General features: G+C 40.0%; 1 protein-coding gene across 2 annotated transcripts in view; it reads right to left on the bottom strand.

Moving 5' to 3' along the window:
• Positions 1-23261, bottom strand: part of plcd4a (phospholipase C, delta 4a) — a 30463-nt gene that overhangs the window by 5356 nt on the left and 1846 nt on the right. Inside the window, exons 2-15 of one of the 2 annotated variants that reach the window (XM_022665414.2) lie at positions 21637-21687; positions 19999-20190; positions 17401-17629; positions 16587-16716; positions 16079-16310; positions 13772-13973; positions 11796-11940; positions 9713-9862; positions 7875-8042; positions 3213-3369; positions 1975-2091; positions 1373-1551; positions 1032-1164; positions 406-555 (exon numbers count right to left, since the gene is read on the bottom strand). In XM_022665414.2, the coding sequence (XP_022521135.2) occupies positions 406-555; positions 1032-1164; positions 1373-1551; positions 1975-2091; positions 3213-3369; positions 7875-8042; positions 9713-9862; positions 11796-11940; positions 13772-13973; positions 16079-16310; positions 16587-16716; positions 17401-17629; positions 19999-20190; positions 21637-21661 (2209 nt within the window). In that variant the 5' untranslated portion in view covers positions 21662-21687. The remainder of the gene's footprint in view (positions 1-405; positions 556-1031; positions 1165-1372; positions 1552-1974; positions 2092-3212; positions 3370-7874; positions 8043-9712; positions 9863-11795; positions 11941-13771; positions 13974-16078; positions 16311-16586; positions 16717-17400; positions 17630-19998; positions 20191-21636; positions 21688-23261) is intronic. The other variant, XM_022665415.2, reaches the window with a different exon arrangement.

Below are 23261 nucleotides of genomic sequence, written 5' to 3'. Positions count from 1 at the left end.
GACTTTTTTGTACCAGGAGTGGCATAAAGTTATCCAAAAGCAGTCTGTAAGACTGGTGGAGAAGAATATGCCAAAATGAATGAAAATTGTGATTAAAAACAGGGTTATTGCACCAAATATTGATTTCTAAATACATAAAACTGGGTTTCTTTGCATTATTTAGGGCCTGAAATTTATTTTTCATTATTTCAGCCATTTCTCATTTTTTTGCTGCAAATAAATGCTCTAAATGAGAAATGTTGTCTGTAGTTTATAGAATAAAACTACAATGTTCCTTGAAGTCTCTTATTTTTTTTCCAGAACTATATATCAACATGCAACGCTTAGTAAGTAAGAAAGCATGAACTCTGTAGGATATGGTACGCACAATACTGAGTTTGAAGTGGTTTTGAAGTTTCTCAATACCTTGCTGTAAACAGGAAAATGGAAGCGTGTACTGTCCTATGAAGTCATTCTTCGTGGTCTTGTCATAGTCCTCCACCACAAAGCGCACCAGAGCAAGCTCAGGAACGTGGATGGTAAATGTAAGAGTTTCGTGCCACATGGGGTTAAAACCTGCGGAGGGAAGGAATAATTGCCAACAGTCATTAATAATGGTACTAACTAACACTTATATACTAACATGAACTCTACTATAAATACAAATACTAATTGTTTAGGTAATACAAACACTAATACTAATACCAACAATAACAGTACTACTACAACTACAAATACATACAATAATACTATATATAATAGATTCAGATTACAGAGCTGAAACGTTGTAGTTCTTAAATACAGACTGTGTTCTTTAATGGTCCGAAAATCATAAGATCACCACAGTGTAGCTATTATTTGGGTGTTGGTATATTCTCAGTGCTCAGTGGAGCCAAACTACTAAGACTAACATTGCTACTACAAATAATAATACTGCAGCTAATACTAACATTATTCTTCTACCACTACTGCTAACACTAAATCTAAGACAGATTACTGGTCTCACGATTAACATTCTAAAAAACATTAAGCAACATCACACAAAAGCTGACCGTTGTTGTCGATGTGTCGGGTCTCCTGTCTGGCCTGATCCTTCGGTACACCATGTATCTCCACCCGAACCAACGGGTCCACTATAGAGCCTTCCTTAAGGTTCACTTTCGGAAGCTGCTGACCACTTATTACCTAACATTGAACACACACAGAGTTGTGTATGAAAATTCAGGATGATTCTTTATGAATTAATTAATGATTCTGTGTTGCAGAGTAACCACACATTTGGTTAATATTTTAGCGATCTATAGGCAAGCCATCAACCGCTCTTCAACATGCAGCGCAGCTGATGTTGGTCACAAAAAGGACTAGAGAAAAAACACATATCGAGTGTTCTTACCTTTATAGTGAGAGTTACAGGTCTGTATCCATCCCGTATCTCAGGGTGCTCTGGATCAAAGCGTTTTTCTAAGCTTCGCATGAATGCTGGCTTCAGCACATAACCGCAGCAGCCGTTTTGAGTAAAAAGACCATCGTTCAGATCCATTTCCATACCAGCCGTCTGGAAGTTCAGAGCAACTGGAACAGAAGAAAGGGAAAATTTTCATTTTATTTTATTTTTATATTTTTTTCTCCTTAAGTCCTCTCCTTAGGTCAGGACTTTGACTGGGCCATTCTAACACAAGAATATTCTTTGATACAAACCATATTACTGTAGCTCTGGCTGTTTATTTAGGGTCATTGTCTTGTTGGAAGGTGAATCTCCTTTACAGGCTCAAATATTTTGCAGCCTCCAACATGTTTTCTTTCAGGATTGCCCTGTATTTAGCTCCATCCATCTTCTCATTAACTTAACATGATCAATAAAATACATTTCATTTGTGGTTTTAAGGTGACAAAATGTGAAAAGGAATTTGAATATTTTTGCAAGCCACTCTACTTATCCACCAATGGTTAAAATAAATCAACCTCAAAGAGACTCACTGACTTATAGGTACTCACCAATTTGGCACCCTGCGCTCCACATCTCCTGTGGGTTAAAGTTGGAGGAGTCGGTTCTGATTCCATTGGGATAAATACGTGTCAGCTGCCGGGCATTATGATGCACAAATTCAGCTCCTGTCCAAAGAGAAAAAAACATTTTAAAATGACAGTAATTTTACATGCACTATCAGTGAGTTTTACACAGAGACTGTAAAAAAGATGGACGGCGTGTCGCCGTTCCCATTTATTCAATGAATAAATGAATGAGCCATGTCTGCGCAGTAGAGACCAGAGGAGGGAGAAAGACTGTGGAGAGACAGCCTACTCATTTAAATATACCTGCCCCTGAGGGCTGCCTCCACAGAGCTATACACAGTCTATAGTCCCACCAATACAGTTATTGGTCTCAAGCTAGGTGTAACCCAGCCCTTTTACAATAACCACACTTTTAAAAAACAAATTCTGTGGGGATATAAAATGTACAATATAAGCAGAGGTTACACTAGCTGCTGCATTTAAATAAAGGAGGTTACAGAATTACAGTATATTGGAAAAAACGTGATTGAAATTTGTCTGTTTTGCCATTGAAACCTATGGGGGTGGGTGGGGTTACACAGCTTTCTGACACCGAACAGCAGGGGGTGCCTGACCTGTGGTGGCTTCACTTTTGAGAGACATGCTCTGTCCAGATATACACAGTCTATGGTTTTGCTGAATCTTTAGGCCCCTTGCGCCTCCAACACAGCTCTGACCCATCAAGGCATGAACTTCATTAAACCTCTGAACGTGCCCTGTGGTATCTGGCACCAACACTAATTTAGCAGTAGATCCTGTACGTTGTGAGGTGGGCAGCATATGGACAAAAAGACCTTCTGAATTGAATGTGGATTAGGCCGGTCACAATAATTATATTATCGACTTATTGTACAATAAATGGACATGACCTCAATAATATTTAATATTGTGATATCATCTATTGTGTTTATTGGTATGTTTGTACAAATTTTCGTTTGTACATTTTCTTCATAACAAGTATAAACAAATGCTAATAATGCGACTCGCTGGCAAAATTTCTTGCTCCACCTTAAATGGTGCAACAGATTCTAAAAATAAAAAAATGCTATTCACAGAGGAATTAATTAAGGGTTAAAGTCCAGCAGCTAGGTTGTTCCACTGCACACATCAGCATCACATCACATCATACATCCTTCTTGGTCAAAATTAAGTTGATCTAAGGGAGGAACTGAGATCTTTACCTGCATCCTTCATATGCTTCTTGGCCTTGGATTCAGCAAAGGAGGAAATCTCGTAGAATTTGGAGTGGATCCGCGAGTGCTTGAAGCTGTTAAAGTGGACACTTTTGCAGTACACCACACAGTCCGACAACTCTTTAGACAAGCCCTGCTTTGATTTCTGTATGGAGACACACACACAACAAGTCAAGGTTAATGATATTTGTACTGACATGCCACATATCGTGGGACAGGAACAAGCACAGTGTCCCATGATTTTTTTATGTCCTATGAAAGATGAAAAAATGCTTTTCTGTTTGAGTAACATTTTTTTTCCTTTTATATCATTGTTGTGAGGATTTGATTGCATTGAACATTTGCACAAAAGTAATTGAACAAATGATCTATAAAGTTATTTTATGGATTTTATGGGCTAATCCCTTGTTTATACATAGTTAAGCAGGAAAAGGGTTTGGAGCTGATTCCAGGTGTTTTTTTCTTTTCTTTTTGTAAGCAGTTGTTGTGAACCCACAACATGTCAAAAGGTGAAAGGTGCTCTCAATGGAAATCATAAAAGAGGCTAAACCAACAGTTCGGCACGTTCTGACATTCTGTTTAAAAATAAATGCAGTGGTGAGTTCTGGAACTCAAAAAGGCTTGGATACCAATGGAACACAACAGTGGGGAATGATCACTGAATCCTTTTCATAGAGAAGAAAAAAAACCTTTAAAACAAGTGAAGAACACTCTCGAGGAAGTAAGGATTTTTTTAGTATCTAAGTCTACTATAAAGAGAAGGCTTCATGAGAGCAAATACAGAGGGTTTACACAAGGTGAAAATCAATAGAAAGGCCAGATTATAGAAATAGAAAAAACTACTACTAAACTAGCAAGCTCAGTTCTGAAACAGCATTCTTTGGACAAGTGAAACCAAGATCAACCTGTACTGGTATGATGGTAGTGTGTGTACCCTGAAGTGTACAGGGATTTACTTTCCTCAGATTCAAACAAATGCAGCAAGGATAATTGAACGGTGCTTTACAGTACAGATGACAATGGCCCTTTCACTAGTGATGCCATAACACCAAGAGGGTGAAGACTAGCACATGCCTCCTCCGATACATGTGAAGTCAGTCACCGCCACTTTCTGAACTGCTGCTAATGTAGCACTGGCGAGTAGCCAGCTCGCCTGGTGGAAAGCGCACCGACTCAGATACATCAGTCCCAGGAGTTTTTATGACAAAGAAGTGAAATATTCTATAGTGACCGAGTCAATCAATAGATCTCAACCTGATTGAGCTGCATTTCAATCACTTAGAATAAAACTAAAAACAGAAAGACCCATACACCAGCAACAATTGAGGCAGCTGCAGAAAAGACCTGACAAACCATCATAAAGCAAGAAACCCAGTGTTTGCTGATGTCCATGGGTTTCAGACTTCAGGCACTGATAAGAAAAATGTAATTTCTAAACACTTCATAGGATAGTTTTGTTCAACCAATTGAATTAAACCTAAAATTTGATACTTTAATTGCATTTTTAAATACAGTATGCAGAGCCCAAATCATGAAGATTGTGTCACTGCCAAATATTTATGGATCAAACTGTATACACAAAGTAGGGTTTTCTATTAAAGTGGCCAGATAAAGCCTTTCACTTATTGGCATAAATTGTGTTTTTTCCTTTTTTAAATGGAGGTGCAAGCTGAAGCAGACAGTAGGCATTATAAGACAGGTTCAGAGGATCACATTGCATGTCAGGTGAACCAGGTGAGTGGGGTGTGTCTCGATGCCAGGTGGAGTCCCTGGCACTCCACATAATGTGTGTTGGATGCACACTTGCCAGCTGTGTGTGTATCTTTCCACAGTGGGTGAACTTTCTAGTGTGTGTGTGTGTGTGTGTGTGTGTGTGTTTGTGAGTAATGGCAGGTTATCTGGCTGCAGTTTGAGATCAGTTTTCCTGTAGAGCAGCTGTGTGGTGGACAGCAGCACTGCTAATCTCTCTGGCTCTGAGCCTCTGACAGTAACGCTTTAGTGGGCACACTACTCTCTGTATGTGTGTGTGTGTGTGTGGGTATGTGGGTGTGGATGAGTGCCCTGGTGGAGCGTGCCTGCTGGCACCGAAGGACCGATAACAGTCACTGATATCACTGTAACACCAACTTACGCCTCTGCAAAACAATGAATGCCACTCTGAGTGACTCAAGACCAATTCAAACAGAAACACCTACCCTATTCTTCCACTCACTGGCCACTTTATTAGAAACACCCCTTGTCACCTGTCACTGTACCCCAGGCGTTTCTATTAAAGTGGCCATTGACTGAGAGCACAAAGGTAGGCATTTCCATTAAAGTGGGCAATACGAGGAAGCAGTGAAGCAGAGAAGGTGGTTGGTGTTTCTAATAAAGCGTCCAGTGAGTGGAAGCACAAGATGTTCAGTGTTTCTAATAAAGCGGCCAGTAAAAAGTACAAGATTGGTGTTTTTATAAAAGTGGTTAGTGAGGGAAGAACAAAATGGCAGGTGTTCCCAAGGCAGTAGGTGTTTCTTATAAAGTGGCCAGTGAGTAGAAGCATAATTGGTAGGTGTTTTACATAAAGTGGCCAATGAGAGGAAGATGGTTGATGTTTCTAATAAAGTGGCCAGTGAGTAAAAATACAAGCTAGGTGTTTCTAATAAAGTGGCCAGTAAATGAAAAAACAAGGTGATGGGTGTTTCTAGTAAAGTGGCCAGTGATTAAGAATAAGATGGTAGGTGTTTCTAATAAAGTGGCCAGAACGTGGAAGCACAAGAGGGTAGGTGTTTCTAATAAAGTGGCCAGTAAGTGGAAGCACAAGGCGGTTGGCGTTTCTAATAAAGTGGCCAATTAGTGGAAGCACAAGATGGTAGGTGTTTTTAATAAAGTGGCCAGTTACTGAAAGCACAAGGTATTTTTTAATAAAGCGGCCAGTGAGTGGAAGCACAGATAGTAGGTGTTTCAAATAAAGTGGCCAGTAAGTGGAAGCACAAGGTGGAAGGTGTTTCTAATAAAATGGCCAGTAATAGGAAGCACAAGGCGGTTGGTGTTTCTAATAAAGTGGCCATTTAGTGGAAGCACAAGATGGTAGGTGTTTCTAATAAAGTGGCCAGTAAGTGGAAGCACAAGATGGTAGGTGTTTTTAATAAAGTGGCCAGTTACTAAAAGCACAAGGTGTTTTTAAATAAGGTGGACCTAAAAAAGCCAAGATACGTGATACGTACTGCAATTACCCAGAGTTCAAATGAGCAAGTGTCCCAGTCTATCAAACTGTAGCCTCACACACACACACACACACATACACATACACACACACACACACACACACACACACACTCACTCAGTGTTACATCACAGAGTCACAGAGTTTGAGAGCTTGATCTAATCTTTTCTCTTTCTCTCTCTCCCTCAGTCACTGTCTGTCTCTCGCTCTCACTTTCTCCTTTTCTCCGACTATCTCTTTCTCACCTGTCTTCTGTTCCTCGCTCTCCCCCCTCTGCTATCTCCACCTCAATCTTTCTTTCTCTCTATTTCTCTTCCTCTCTCTGTCTGTACACACAACACCATGGGCATATCCCTCTCTCCTCTCGTCTTCTCTCACGCGTCTGATATCTGGCCCCAGCTCTCACCCCATCCATCTTTTATTAGCTGTTAATCCACCCGTTTCCACTGGCCACCCCGTCCCGTCAGCCGGTCCACATCACAACATCGAGGAGAACACTGAGCCTGCTGCGGCACGCTGGTGTTTCACGGCAGCGTTGAGGCTGGGGTGTGAGGGATTGTGGTTCAGGTTATGTAAGGATGGGGCGGGGTAGTGGATAACAACACTGCCCTCCTTTTAAAACCCCTGACTATAAAATTTTTATGACCCTATTAGAACTATTCTGTGTGAAGATTTTCTTTCTTTTTCCTTGTGTTGTTCTCCTCTGCCGGACTTGAATTAGAAGGAAAACATGGCGACACCGCTGTTCCTTACTAGTGACACATAATGTGCCTTTTAATCCAGTGTGCCTTATGTATGAAAATAGACCAGAAAATAGACGTTTATTGATAGTGCACCTTATAGTGCAGAAAATATGGTATATGTTATATCGGTTTTGATCTTTTCTTTGCTTGTTTAAACTCTATTGAGCTTTGTTATTTAGTAAAGCAGCATGGAAATCTTACCATTTGTTTCATAATCTCAGAGCTTTCATTCTCTAGTTTGTACAAATAGCTGTTAGCAAATAAAGTGCAAAGGATGTGAACATCTAAAACCAACGATACCACCATTAGTTCTGTATCTGCAATTTAATTTGGCTAAGAGGTCTAGAAGTGGCGATATTGCACGATAATGGCATTCTGACCAAAACTCTTGGGGTTAATTTCCCAGACAGCCATTAAACCTAGTCTTAAATTACATGAATGGACAATCTTCATTCAGAACGCTGTGTAGTGCAGGACTAGGCTTAATCCCTGTCTGGGAAACCAGCCCTTCAATTATTAATTTACTGTATGCACACATAACCTAGCAACTACACCAGCACTTACATAACATAAACACCAGCCACTGAAAAGCAGGAAGAGTATAATTATACAAAGAAAGTTCAGCTAAAACATAAATTTAGTTCTTTAACAGCTTTGGCAGTGTGTGAGATCTATATAGAGAAATAAAGCGAGAGAGAGCTCCACCTTAGGTTTGCGGCGAATTGAGTCGTTGTGAAGATTTTCTTCCTCTATTTCAGCAGCATCGTCTTCATCGCTGACCTCCGCTGCCAAGGAGTCTTCCACCACCCCGTCCAGACTCCTTTCTAGACCACCGATCTTCTTCCCTTTCAGTAGGATTTTACCCTTCAGATCCTACACACACAAACAGGTTTGCTTATTATCATAAACATAAACCTACACTAACATTAGGTTGTTATCTTGTCACATAAACAGTTAGCTTGTCACTGTTTATATATATATTAGAACATCATGTTTCCATCCAGACAATGTCTCTACAGGGAAACCTTGCATACTTCAGCAAGACAATGCTAAACCACATATTGCATCCATCACAACAGTCTAGTCCAGGTCCTGCAGTCCAGACCTTTTACCAACAGAAAAGCTAGAACTGCTGGGCAAACTCTCCCAAAACTCCAGCAATTGATTTCTTCACTTTCCAAACATTTAAAGAAGTGGTAGACATGTCTCTGTAAATAAGTTTAAGTTTCATTAAAAGGTTAAATGTCTCACTTTCAACATTTGATATGTGTTAAATATTCTGTTTTGAATAAAATATTATTAAATTCATTTTGGTGTTATTTACATTTATTTATATTTCATATTTTTTGGAACTGGGGTTTTACTTGTAATATTATTTACAGCACACATATATCAAAATGTGTATAATAAAATATAATAAAAATTTGAAGCACACAACATATACCCAGGATAAAATACATTGAAGCCCGGATACAGAGTGTAAATGTTATTATAACTTAATTCTGGATATTAATACACCATACTGGATATTAGGGTTATATTAGTGATGTCAATTAGAGTAATTAATACAATATTCTGTGAATAACTACAATTAACCACACTTGTTCTTCTTAAGATGCAAGTTTTTATAGTGGATATTTAAATGTAAAAAAAATGTAAAATGCAATTATATGTAACTTTGTAACATGTAACACTGAGAGCATAGAAAACCAGAGTGTGTGTTGTGCTGCATTAGTTCATGTATGAACTAATAAATAAGCATGTGGAACACTGCCAAAGCGAGTCCGAGTATCCTATCTGCTCCATGTGCTTCGTGTTTCACTTGCCCCAAAGCTCTCTATCTGGGTTGGAGCTGAGAGTCCGGCTCTTGGTTCCAGACACCGCACACTGGGGGATGTCTCCTCTGGCATTGTGTAGTCTGTGTCATGTCTTTCAGCCATAAAACAAATCTGCACATTGAGCGCCGGCGTTGAAGATTACAGTGAAAGTTGGTGTTAAACTTGGTGGAGTAATTAACTTGCGAAAAAAGGCCTTACTAGCATTAACGCTTTAATGTTGACAGCCCTGGTTTATACACAAAATCTATATACTATAATATTAAATGTCACACTGGAGTCAGGATTTATATTAGAAACACAGATTAAAATGAATCGTGGTGTTCTAGAATGATCTTAGTATGATGTGCCGTGTGTGTGTGTGTGTGTGTGTGTGTGTATACTATGCTGTGTGTTAATAATTCAGGATGCCAGTGTAGCATGAATGTAGATCATATGGCCGAAGTCCAGCCAACTGGAGAAGAAAGTGAGCGTGATCCTGAGGGGTCATTGAGCCTCAATACTGCTAGGGGTCTTGTTTGTGTGTGTGTGTTAGATTTTACAGGGGTGATGTGGGTTTCCATTACGTCACTATTTACTGAGCAGTACTGTATACAGGCATACAGTGTACGACAGCCCTTATATGGATAATATTATAATTATATGTATTATTACACAATTTTTTATCCATTAAATCACAAGTCAGTCCAGCTCCTGACGGTTACTGACCTCAGGTGAAGGCAGGTCGCTGCCTTTTCCCTCCAGTGCGTTTCTCAGCAGTTTGTCCCCCAGTATGCGAGTGAGATGCTGAGCCATGGTCCTCTGCTGCTCCACACTACAGTGGTTCTCGATGGACAGGATGACCGGATACTGCGATGTCTGTCACACAGGGATAAAACAACACTATAATATATTATTCAACCCAAAACCAGAAAAGTTGTGACTGTGTGGAAAACAAAAAAATGGAGGGTTTCTTAAATTTACGTATTTAAACTATTTAAACGCCTTGACCAGGGTGTAAGACTGAGCCTCTAGTCTCAACTGTTTTCCCTTTCATGGGGGTCCTCTGTGATTTCCTCTGTAAATTACCTACTGTTTTTTACTAAACTCCGTGGTCCTCCAGTAATTTTAGTCCCGTCCAGATGCACATCTGCGCCAGATGCGCGTTTCCACAAAGATCCACGAAAACACAACAGCAAGTAGAAATGGACACAAACATGTTTCCATACGGACTCTCACACTTTGTGGTTGTGAACTGTACTTTCAAGTTGTTGCTGAAATTTGGCTTCGCTCCAAACCGAAATAAAAGTCATGTGCAAAACCTGATATCACGTGACAACACAATGTCATGTGACAGAGAAAGCCAAAAAACTGACCGATAGGGCTTAAGAATTGCATTGCAAAAACATGACAGAATCTGTCACACTCGTCCCTTTTACATTTGTTATTGTTAGGCCTTGTCCTTTACACACTTAAATTCCTCCAGATTTTATAAAATATCGTAAATGAAAATGCCTTCCAATCTTTCTTTAAGGATTTTTGTTTTTTAAAATTTGTCTGCAGTAAAAATTAAAAATTTAAGCAAAAACACATAAGCATAAACAATCACACACTTTACCATGTACTGTGTGTCTGCCTTTCACATGGGCCATGCTGATGTTTCTAAGCATGAGTGTGTGAATATAGTTTGTGTGTGTGTGTGTGTGTGTGTGTGTGTAGTCTGTGTTTGTGTGCGTGAGCATAATCATGTGAATAAGTGATGAAGGGAAAGGATACACCCAACGACACACACCAGCAGCCAACACACTGCGAGAGAGGGGTCGGCCAGGCTATATCGCTTTACCATCACTCACTCACTCACACATTCTCTCACACACACTCACACACACTGGCAGGGGGTTAGGCGCCCTGACACACATACAAACTTGGCAAATGTGCAAGTAGTCAGCCATGTGCAAGGGTGTATTCATTCACACACACACACACACATGGGCACCATGCACAAATTACAGAAAGGTAATAGGTAAACATTACATATGGAAGTTGGACAATGAACCTGAAACACCTGGTTTTAGACCACAATAATTTATTGTGGTGACGGACAGTTCTGGTGGATACAGGAGAGTTGAGGTGCACATTGAATTCTGCCGTGATTTTGTTTTTTTGGATACAATCCGGGTTAGCACCCGAACATCCCTTTCAGACACCTTCCTCTTACAGCTTCCACAGTTAATCCTGTTGGATGTGGTTGGTCCTTCTTGGTGGTGTGCTGACATTACCCTGGATACCGTGGCTCTTGATACATCACAAAGACTTGCTTTCTTGGTCACAGTTGCTCCAGCAGGACGTGCACCAACAATTCTCTCTTGAACCCTTTTGAACTCTGGTATGTCGCCCATAATGTTGTGTGCATTGCAATATTTTGAGCAAAACTGTGCTCTTACCCTGCTAATTGAATCTTCACACTCTGCCCTTACTGGTGCAATAATGTGCAATTAATGAAGATTGGCCACCAAGCTGCTCCAATTTAGCCATGAAACCTCCCACATTAAAATGACAGGTGTTTCAGTTTCATTGTCCAACCCCTGTATATGTGTGTGTGTCTATATATATATATATAGAGAGAGAGAGAGAGAGAGAGAGAGAAAGAGTGAGAAAAAGAAAAAAAAAGTGAGAGGGAAAGACAGGCCGAGAGAGAGAGAGAGAGAGAGAAAGAGTGAGAAAAAGAAAAAAAAAGTGAGAGGGAAAGACAGACCGAGAGAGAGAGAGAGAGAAAGAGAGAGAGCTTAGAAATATGATCAGTATGACGTACTTTGAAAGAGTAGTTTCCCACTACAGTGACCACGTCTTTGAACAGGATCTTGGAGGTGAAAGTGTGTCCGTGGTAGACGATGGGTTCTCCGTTTGGACCGTCCCAGCAGTCCACCTCTACACACCGACAGCCGCGCTTTAGAGCCCTGACACACACACACACAAAAGCACCAGTTACATTTCACAGCATAATGTACCGTATTTATAACACCAGTGACTGACAGTAATCAACAATCCAGACTTTAAATAATTACAGTGACATTCTATTCAAATGAAAGGCATTAAATGACAAACTTTTAGAAACTTTATTTTAGACCAAAAGCTTCTTATTTCCAGAGTAAAGGTTTATTTACTCACTCATTTAAACACTAGAGCTGTACAGTTAATCATATTTATATCGTTATTATGATGAGTTTTTACAATAAACACAATGTAAGTGTTGTGATAATGCCTTAACCATTATCCTGCCGCTCCCACAGGGAGGGGGAAAAGATGATAGGGGAAGGGGAGTTGGGAGGATTGAAAGAGAAGGAAGATTGAGGAAAGTGGAATTGAGCAGAGGGGGGAGGCTGCACCGACCCAGTAGCAGCAGAGGAGGCAGGAAATCTGGCAAATCTTATGATGTCCTCTTGTCCAGAGCGTGCAGAACGTTTGACAACATCTGGACAAGCCAAGAAGAGTGAGAGTTAGGAGGAAAGGGGGTCAAAGAGGAGCAATGAGGCTCAGTAGGCAGAATGTCTGGGTAAAAGACACTGATTGCTCAAAGCCTGTGAGACGTCTGGGAAACAACTCGGTAGCAGAGGAGGGGACATGCTAGCTACCCAGTAAAAGTTTTCCTGTGATATGGCAATGGCAAGTTCCATGGCACCAGAGGGCAAGTAGATGTGAACACAACTGAGTGGATGTACAGCTTTATCTGTGGCAAATGTCACTATGAGAATGCAATAGTAGAGAGGTTTAATAGGGCACTGACCTTTGTTGAATTTCATTCTCATGCAGTTTTCTGAGATACAGTATTTTGTGCACTCTGACCAATGAGTGAGATGGGGCATATTTTGCCACTGCAGATAAATTGCTTTTTACACTGTTATACAGGCTCCACACTTCTTTGGTAGAATTCAGAGAGCCCTGATATTTAAAACGAGGCATTTAGAACTTTAAAACTGCACAAGCAGTTTATTAAAAGCCACGGTTTACATCCCATAGCTTAGGTAAATCTCAGGGCGCCACCATCTTAAATTTAAAGCACAATAAATCAACCGTCGAGCACGAAAGAATAGGTAGGATAGTTAAGCAGATTGCAAAATTAATTTCATGGAAATGCATGCTGTTGCTGAATTCCAGCTGTTGCTGAAAATATCTGGTTACTGAAAATATTGTCTATATTAGAATGCAAAGAAGCAACAACAAATTACATATACAATTCTCAAAATGTGTTACTATTCATACTCAACAGTTTATTATTGTGACTTAAATTAAAGATGGTGGCGCCCAGAGATTTATGGATTTTAATAAACTTGCGCACATTTAAAGTTATAAATGGCTCGTTTTAAATGTCTCCGTATTCTTCTAATGAAGTGTGGAGCTACTTTGAACCTGAATAACAGTAGAAAAAGATATTTATCTGCAGGGACAAAATATGCCCCGTCTCACTCATTCTAAAGCCTGTTTGGGCAAAGTGCACAAAATACTGGATCTCAGAAAGCTGTGGGAGGGCAGAGGTGGGCTATTCAACAAAGGTAAGTACATTCTATCACATTTTAATACACCCAAAGTCCATTTCACACCAGAGTTCTCCTTTAAAAAAGAGAGAGAAGGAGTTACGTAAACTTTTGTTATTTCCTAACTCCATTTCTTTTTACTGTATTTATGTTCACCTGTATAAAAAACCTTTCTTACTCCTGAAAGAAATATTTTCTAATAATGTTCATAGGTGCTGAAATGTGAATGTGCTTGTGTGTATATGTGTGTTTGTACCGTATGTACGCCTCCACGCTGCTGTGTCCTCTTATCTGGTCCCCCATCAGGTAGGTGTTGTGTGAAGAGGAGATGAAGTAGTGGGAGAGCGGCTGACTCATGTCCTGATGCTGCTCCAGCATAGCTGGGTTAAAGATGGAGCCCTCGGGTGACAGCAGGTACATCTGAAAACCATCTATCGTCATGGCCTGACGCATCTTAGCTACAGGAGGAAAGAGTACATCATAGGGATCACAGGTTTATATACAGTAATATCCCATACATACAGTAGCTTGCAAAAGTATTTATACCCCCTGAATTTTTCACATTTTGTCACCCTACAACCAAAAATTTAAATGTATTTTATTTTGATTTAAAATTGATAGACCAACTCAATTAGCACATAAGTAAAACGAAAATGATACATGGCTTACAAAAGTTTAACTAAATAATCAAAAATGTGTGACAAGCAAAAATATTCAGCCTCCCTACATCAATACTTAGTAGAGCAACTTATCTAAACCATTCCACTGTAGCTCTGACTGTATGTTTAGGGTCATTGTCTTGCTGGAGGGTGAATCTCCGTCCCAGTATCAAGTCTTTTGCAGCCTTCAACAGGTTTTCTTTCAGGACTGCCCTGTGTTTAGCTCTATCCATCTTCCCATTAACACTGACCAGCCGAGTGGTCCAGTGGTCTAAAGTGCTGCCACTATGAGCCCCCGCTCATGCAGCTTTACCATCAAGCTGCCAGCGCACACAGGAGCAAAATTGGTCCTGCTGTCTCCGGGTGGGTAGATGGTACTCTCTCCCTACATCAATAAATGGTGATGCCCGCAGCACAGGGCATCTGTGAGCTGATGTATCGTACCGAGTTGCTGTGCTGTCCTCCAAGCGCGCCGGCTGCTCGGCAATGCTGCATCAGCAACAGCTCGAAAAGAAGTGGTGTCTAGCTTTACAGAAAGTCATTTCATAGGTTAGACGTAAGGGTTACACATTTATAAGTAGGATTAAGCCATAACAAATTAATTCTTCATTAAGTCTTGTGTTCTTTCGCCAGGGGTGTTTTATTTCTGTAGGTGACGCAGAAACCTCTCTTGGGACATGTGAGGAATGATACGTCCTTCTGGGAGTGTTTTAGGTTTGCAGGTGACGCATGAAGCTCTTTCAGGACAGGTAAGTGGTGATCCCTGTACCTGAGAGTGTTTTGTATCTCTAAGTGGTGCAGCAACCTCTCAGGAGAGGTGAGGAGGGATTCCAGTACATGAAGCTAGGTACCTGAATCTGTATCTAATTGTTTTACAGGGAAAGTAAACACCTGGTTTTAGACCCCAATAATTTATTTATTTAAAGTTCTGGTGGAAACAGGAGAGTTGAGGTGCGCATTGAATTCTGCCGTGATTTGGGCAGCCGTGGTTTTATGTTTTTTGGATACAATCCGGGTTAGCACCCGAACATCCCTTTCAGACAGCTTCCTCTTGCATCCACAGTTAATCCTGTTGGATGTGGTTCGTCCTTCTTGGTGGTGTGCTGACATTACCCTGGCTCTTGATACATCACAAAGACTTGCTGTCTTGGTCACACATGCGCCAGCAAGACGTGCACCAACAATTTGTCCTCTTTTGAACTCTGGTATGTCCCCCATAATGTTGTGTGCATTGCAATACTTTGAGCAAAACTGTGCTCTTACCCTGCTAATTGAACCTTCACACTCTGCTCTTACTGGTGCAATGTGCAATGTTTCAGTTTCATTTTTCAACCCCTGTATGTCTACAAGTGGTTTAGAAACCTCTAGACAGGTGGAGAAACCTTGCTCAGAACAGGTGTGGAGGGTGGTGATAACAGTATGTGGTGCAGGAACGTCACTCAGGACAGGTGTAGAGGGTGGTGATAACATTATTTGGTGCAGGAAGAGGGGTGATCCCTGTATCTGAGGGTGGTATATATGGTGCAGTAACTTCTCTCAGGGAATCTGAGGGTTTTAATGTCTCTAAGTGCTGCATTAACCTCTTTGGACAGGAAAGGGGTGATACGTTTATCTGAGAGTGTTTTAATAGTGCAATAACCTCTCTTTGGACAGGTCAGGGGTGATACCTGAATCTGTGGGTGTCTCATGTCTCCAAGTGGTGCACTAACCTCTCGGAACAACTAAGGGGTGATACCTTTATCTGACAGTGTTTTATAGTGCAGTATCCTCTCCTAGGACAGATAAGGGGTGATACCTGTCTCTGATGTTTTTTTTAGCCCTGCATATGATGAGGGGACCTATGTAAGGACAGGAAAGGAGTGAAACCTGCACCTGAGAGTGTTTTAAGTCTCTGAAACTCGTACCTGTGTCAGAAGGTTCGTACTGCTCTATGAGCTCCATGGAGTGTTGCTGTACGTGATCCTGTTTCAGCTGGCCCTCTCGAAGGAACTCCTCCAAATCTCGGCATGACAGAGTCTGTCCGTCGCTAGAATAATCCTGGAAGATCCTGAGCACCTCCTCCCTCTGTGTCAACATTTTGTAGAACAGCACAAACTCGTCGTCCTCCAGTGTGCCTGACTGAGACTTGTCTGCCATCTATGGAGCACAAGTAGCTTTCGGTTTATTTCATGTTGTATACAAAGTTTTTACAAAATCTCATCTAGAAGCAATCAAAGATTGCATTAGTGTACAAATACACCATACAAACGAAAGTACTGGGCCATTATTATTATTTATTATGGGCCACATCTCTGTGTCTCCACAACACTGGGGAGCTTTACAGTATACCTCTTCTAGCCCATGCCTGGCATTAGTCATGGTGCTATTTGTTTATAGGGTCTGCTTTTGTAGTTTTTTGCTGATTATTGTTACCGTGAAGAGGCGCAGTGCATGGTGCTCGTTCATGTCCACGTTCATCATCTTCAGCAGGTCTTGAACCTCCTTGAAATTCATCCTGCCGTCTCCGTTCTTATCCGCCTTTTTAAACCAGTCACTGATCCACCTAGGAGATGCCATTAAGGAACAGCAACAAAAACACTCACACATCTACAGCTCTGGAAAAAAATAAGAGACCACTTAAAAATTTTACTAAATTAAGAACATCTGAAATATAATCAAGAGGAAGATGGATGATCACAAGCCATCAAACCAAGCTAAACTGCTTGACGTTTTGCACCAGGAGTGGCATAAAGTTATTCAAAAGCAGTGTGTAAGACTGGTGGAGAAGAACATAGCAAGATGCATGAAAACTGTGACTAAATTATTCCACCAAATATTGATTTCTGAACTCTTAAAACTTTATAAATATGAACTTGTTTTCTTTTTTGTTATTTCAGACATTTTCCATTTTCTGCAAATAAATGCTCCAAATGACAACATTTTTGTTCGAAATTTGGGAGAAATGATGTCCGTAGTTCAAAAGTACAAAAAAACAATGATCATTTTACTCAAACATAAACCTATAAATAGCAAAATCAGAGAAACTGATTCAGAAACTCAAGTTGTCTCTTATTTTTTTCCAGAGATCTTAGAGTTTTCTTGGTCTTTCTTAGACTTTGACTGGCCCCCGACCATCTGCCATTTCTTAATTAGATGATGAAATGAGGTAACATCTACCTGAAAGCACTTTATTATCTAATATTCACTCTTGATTTATTTACTCATTTGTGTGTGTTGTGAAGGATACTGGTCGAGCCTCTCCCTCTCGTTCATGTTCTCCAGGTTCTCGATGAGTTTCCTCATGCCTTTTACCCAAGACTGCGCCTCCTCTGCCGACTCGGCCACCAGATCCAGGTTGCCACGGCGACCACGAAACACCAGTGTGAAGCAGCGGTCCGGCGGGAACTCATCCGCGATGCTGAGCAACACCTCTGACTGATGACCCTCCCTTACTGCCTCCACATCACTGATGGAGACTACACACACACACACACACACACACACAAATAAACAGTATTACATACTGCAGTTCACTAAGGGATTGTAAAACACTTAGATGTGCAATAGATTCCAGTAAGCCTTTTAATCTAATGATCTCAATAGAAATCTACTAGGCAGTGAAAAGATGTCAGTTTGGGCCACAGGGGTTTCAATGCTCCTAGCTTTGGGCAGTGGGATTTTCTAACGGAGTAATGGAGCACAATCTAATTCCTCAGGAATGAGCTATAGTTGCAGAACCAAATATTAATTTTAGTCAAAATGCTGCAAAACCTTTTGGAAATAAGTTGCACATCACTGATCCTAGTCATCTGGGATATCTACATTTTCCCTCTATCCCTATGGATTGTGAAATGGATTGGAGCAAAAATTCTGGGCCATGTGATGCCCCAATTACTACAGAAGACCATGGAGACCATTTTTTAATTCCTCTCTATTCTATATAAATGAAGAAATAAATATATGCCATGTTGTCAAATTTGCAACCAGCGTTGTGCAGTAAATACCAGAGACCTATCCTATCCTATCCTCATTTAATAGGCCCATCCCCTTTTCTCATGACAAGTGTCTCACATACCAATATGAGTTTACAGCACAGCCTACAGGCCTAGAAGCAGAGCAGAGTTTTACACTGGATATTCAATTTGTCCAGTAGGTGTAATATTTTAATAATTGCAGTGGAGTTTATGTATTTTATTATAAAATTATTTACATTTAATTTTTTTATTACAGAACCAGACCTCAACTCTGTTTACGGCTAAAATGAACTGAAATTACTTTGGCCCTATTTAAATCTATGACAGATAAAAGAATAATAATAACGCTTTTAATGGAATTTGGACATCAAAAAATAAAGTGTGGTGAGGATGCTGGCTTAAGCCCAAGTACAAATACTACCAAGTACTCCCACATATCTAAACTAATGTTAATGTTATGGCTGAATGGGCTTTTTCACACCAGCACTATTTGTTCCTGTTAAAATTAACTCTGGTCTGTTTGTAACCTTAGTGCAGTTCGATTGAGCAGCTCTGACCAATCAGAGGACACAGCCTGCTGGAGTGGTTTATAGGTGCGCATTTTGGTGCAATTAGGTTTATGCCTGTGTGAAACCAAACCAAAGAAAGGGAGGAAACGCTCCAAGCAAACAAACTCATCAACTGATTCGGACCAGAGAAACAAACTACAGGTGTAAAAAAAACCCAGATCACACTAGCCAATTTACACTTACATCAGTCTAGCCAGAAAAAAATTGCAAATAACTTTGTACAAAATCTCTATTAATCCATCCAACAGCACAATAACACCAGATGATCCATAATAATAATATGATTAACTAGCTAGATGTCTGACAGACTCACAGCAACTTAGCTACTTCATGTAATGCAGACTGGTAAAGGCAATGCTGTCAATCACTTTTCTGTGTGTAACCCCACTTACAATATACAGTAGCAGAATAAGACTGAAAACTGGTTTCCAGGGTACCACAAATGTGCCAATATTAGCATAGGGAAAGCCAGCTGTTATAATTAGACACTACAGATGGAAAGACAGCTTAGAGGATACAACTGGATTGAAAATGGGCTGTTTTTTTCATTAAAACACATGGGGATGGGTGGAGAAATACATCATACTGCCACGACTTTTGAGATGAGTTGTGTTGTCCATGCTTTTCTACATTAGGCATGTCCCTCAATCTCATATTCCTGATATTTTATATTTGCTACATGCCCAGAAAAACCAGCACAGAACATTGGAACTAAATGAAAAACAGGAACAAAATCACATGGTTCATTAAAGAAGTAGTTTGATGAAAAATCAAATGATCATGACTGATCTCTGACCCCAGACAAGTCTATCAACAAGTCTAGACATGTTAGGTATTTGAAATGGACTTTTTTAGTTTAGAACAGGCAATGCTATGCTTATATTGTTAACAAACACTAGGCTTATTCTGTCACCAAATTATACATGTAAATAATGATGTTTTTTAAACCTTTGTGAACCTGTTTAAACATCTTTTAAAATATTTTGAAGTGCAAATTTTTCCTAGATGAGACTACTGTCTAAGTTCAGTAATTGCTAGCATCTAACAGTAGCCTAGCATCTCCCGTTGTTAACTATAGAAGAACACTGCAGATGCTAAACATGTTCTTGGCTGTTTGACCAAATCTGAGGTTGCGGTCAATGATTTCAAAGTGATTGTTCATCGAACTATCCCAGTAACAGCTACTATCACTTCAGAAGTGATCAATTCTGAACCTCTGTTCAGTTCAGAGCTCTGGATATTTAACGTAGATGCCTCTACCCATCACCAAACACCCGAGTTTATGGAGTAAAAGGCTCATACTGAGAGGGGGTTTCCACAGCCAGCGGAGCTTACAAGTGGAGTGGGCGTTGCCCGCCTTTTTGCTCTTGTACCAGATGGTGGCGCAGTCATCCTGCAGGCGAAAGTAGCGCTGCTTCTTCCAGGCGCGGGACTTCACCTTCCTCATGATGGAGCCCACCTGCATCGACTGCAGGTTAGCGTCCGTCTGGATACCTATGGAACAAAGGGGCAGATGGACAGGTGAGGAGGACAGACAGGTGAGGCTGGGTCAGACGACAGCTGACACACCTGACCTACATTCTGACGCCATAACATGAACTCTGACCCTAACCCTGGACCCCAGACTGAACCAGAGTGAAATATCCATCTCACTCTCTCACGTTTAGGTAATCAATCCTGCTTTTCACTGCTTTGCCCTGTCTCTACTTCCATGGTCTCTTCCTCAATACCTCAGGTTTCTTCAGGCAATACTTCAATACTTCAGTCAAAATCCAAACTGACTCAATTCATTTTGTTGTTTAATCCAGTTGAGATGTAGTTAACACTATGAAACTTCTCAGTGGTGGCCCATTCAAAAATTATTTAACCCTTTTAACCATTTTTAAGATTGTATGTGGGAACAAACATCTCAGAGCTAATGGCAAGTATAGTAAATTCATAGTAAATTCTGAATAGTTCCTGATGATAAGTAGGTGCTGATTATTTATACATACTGTTTACTATAACAATATTTCAGGGTATTTTTGTGATAATGACATTCAAAAATGTTGGCTTATTATTGCGTATAATATGGCACACCCCTAATATTTAAAGAATTTTATAGTTTTTAATGTTTAATAGATAATTAACAGTACATACTAATTAGAGGATACTAGGGCTGCAACTATTAGTCGATATAATCGACAATGTCAATTATTCTAATTTGTTGACTACAAATTTCATTGTCGAATAATCGTTAATTTGTGACAGTACTGCATTATACAAAGTGCTGGGGACAAAAAAACTCACACAGTTTACACTGAACTTTTGTGTCTCCAAAAGTGCCCAAACACAAAATATAAACATATTTAATCCCTAAATATCAGTACTTTCCACGTTTAAACAATGTTCAGATGTTTAAATGCCATTTAAATGTCATGTTTTGCTGTTTCTATTGTTTTTAGTGATGGAGGACATGGCAGAAATAATCGTTGACTAATTGACTAATCGAAAAAATAATCGTCAGATTAGTCGACTACCAAAATAATCATTAGTTGCAGCCATAGAGTATACACTAAATCTATCACTAAATAAATGACTAAAAAAGGCTTCCTGGATACTGCACACACTATTAGAGCTGTAAATGCTAACAACAGCATGGCCATACTGCTTTAATGCTGATTTTAATGCTTCCCAGAAGCCCTGTGAAGAGGACAGCGGTAGAGTCTAGCTGATAAACTTCAGAATCACTTTCTTTCAGACAGAAGTTTGAACATTTGCATAGCTGTGTATATAGGACCAGTATATATTTCCCAGCTTCTCTGCCTATCTGCCATTTGCCTCCCAAATGAGACAGACAAGAAAAAGTCCACTTTGCTTTGGTCACCCATCAGTACCTTACTTTTTCTCTACAAACTAACCCTCAGCTTTGAGGATAGAGAATGAACTGAGAGCACTTACGGAAGAAGCTTTGGGTCGTAGCCATCGACTGCTGGGTCACACTTTAGGGATCTGACACAGCAACAGAGACCAAGAGAAAAGTAACATAAAACACATACACTCTAAAAAACAGAGGTACGATATGAGTACTTTTTTGTACTTAAAGGTACACTCTTCATAATTGTACCCTCAAAGGTACAATATTGGTCTTTACAGGGTCAGATTTGTTCCCTCTGAAGTACAAAGTCATTTCTAACAGCAATAAGTACAAATTTGTACCATTTAACCAGCCAAAGGGTACATTCAGTATTCAGTATCACTGTACTAATAAACAATATTTATTTTAATTGCACATTTTTTATTTGAAAGCCAGACAATTTTGGATCATCAAGTTTTTGAGCCATATTCAGTTGATGATAATGTTTATAATTTTTATAATCTTTACTGGCACAAAAACCATGGGTACAAAAGAGGACTTTAACTTAAAGGTACTTTTTTGTACCTTAATATAAGGTACAGCCCCAGCGACAAGCTTTGTACTCTTTTAAGTACAAATCTGTACTTACTTTTCTTAGTGTGTATGAAAGATAACTGCCTAAAAGAACTTGAAAGGGCTTAAAACAAAAGCTTAGGTGATTCACACATGCAATTATTGTTATGTGGCCCCTAGAATTAGCTATTTTTGGGTAGGTGGTTGCTATGGAGTTTTCTGTGATTAAAGTTGTATTTTATTTTCTATTAAGCAGTTATTTAAAACACTATCATGGAGCTGAAGGTTATCAACCTTTTCCGTCCCATCCCAAATGCTATGGTGGTTGCTGTGGTGTTTATGCACTATGTTATGTAGTTATTCAATAATAGGATAGTTGCCATGGTCATATAGCAAATTTTTGGGATCATGGTTTTTGCTGTATGGCCACAATCAGGCTGTCAGAGAGTCAGAGAGGCTGGATCTGCTGGGATTATCAGTGTCTTTTGTTGTGGTCAATCCTGGTCAAAATGCTAGCCTTATACTGGTGTGAACCATTGGCCTGTCGCCCCAGTTAGTATTGTGTGCAGTAGATCTTGCCTTTGTTTTGTGTGTGTGTGTGTGTGTGTGTTGTGTGTCCAGGACAGACTTCTCTTTTCCTAAAAATGCCCTGTCAGCCAAAGGGCACAGAATGAGAATCAGATTCACAATATTATGTCCACAGTTTGTAATTACATAAGTACAAAGTGCTTCTATATAATTGTTGGAGAACAGTGAGTGTAGAAACAAGCATGTGGTCATAGTATTTGGATATTCTAGCAGTTCTAGCAGTCCTGATAGTGTGTTAATTTGGACAGGATGCTGGATGATCACCACCTCTCCTCATCCTCCACATCCAAGTAATGGATGGAGAACTATCATTCTAGAGCACTCAGTTCTCCATGCTGGGACAAATGTTTGCAGAAATACAGCTATAGTCTACAAACATCTGTTCCTTTGCGTGATTTCAGTGAAAAAACGATTAACAAGAAAAAGACTGGAACGCCAAAGTTCATGTCAATGGTCATGTATGTAATAAACTTTAGTAAAACAACAACTGTTACATTAAGCTTTTGCCTCCCATTAAAACCCCTTACAAGGAACCTGGAATAATGCAGTAAACCATCATCCCAGAAAC

This window comes from Astyanax mexicanus, chromosome 23 (genome assembly GCF_023375975.1).
Source record: "Astyanax mexicanus isolate ESR-SI-001 chromosome 23, AstMex3_surface, whole genome shotgun sequence".
Lineage (NCBI taxonomy): Eukaryota > Metazoa > Chordata > Actinopteri > Characiformes > Acestrorhamphidae > Astyanax > Astyanax mexicanus.
This window is presented reverse-complemented; position numbering and strand designations above follow the sequence as displayed.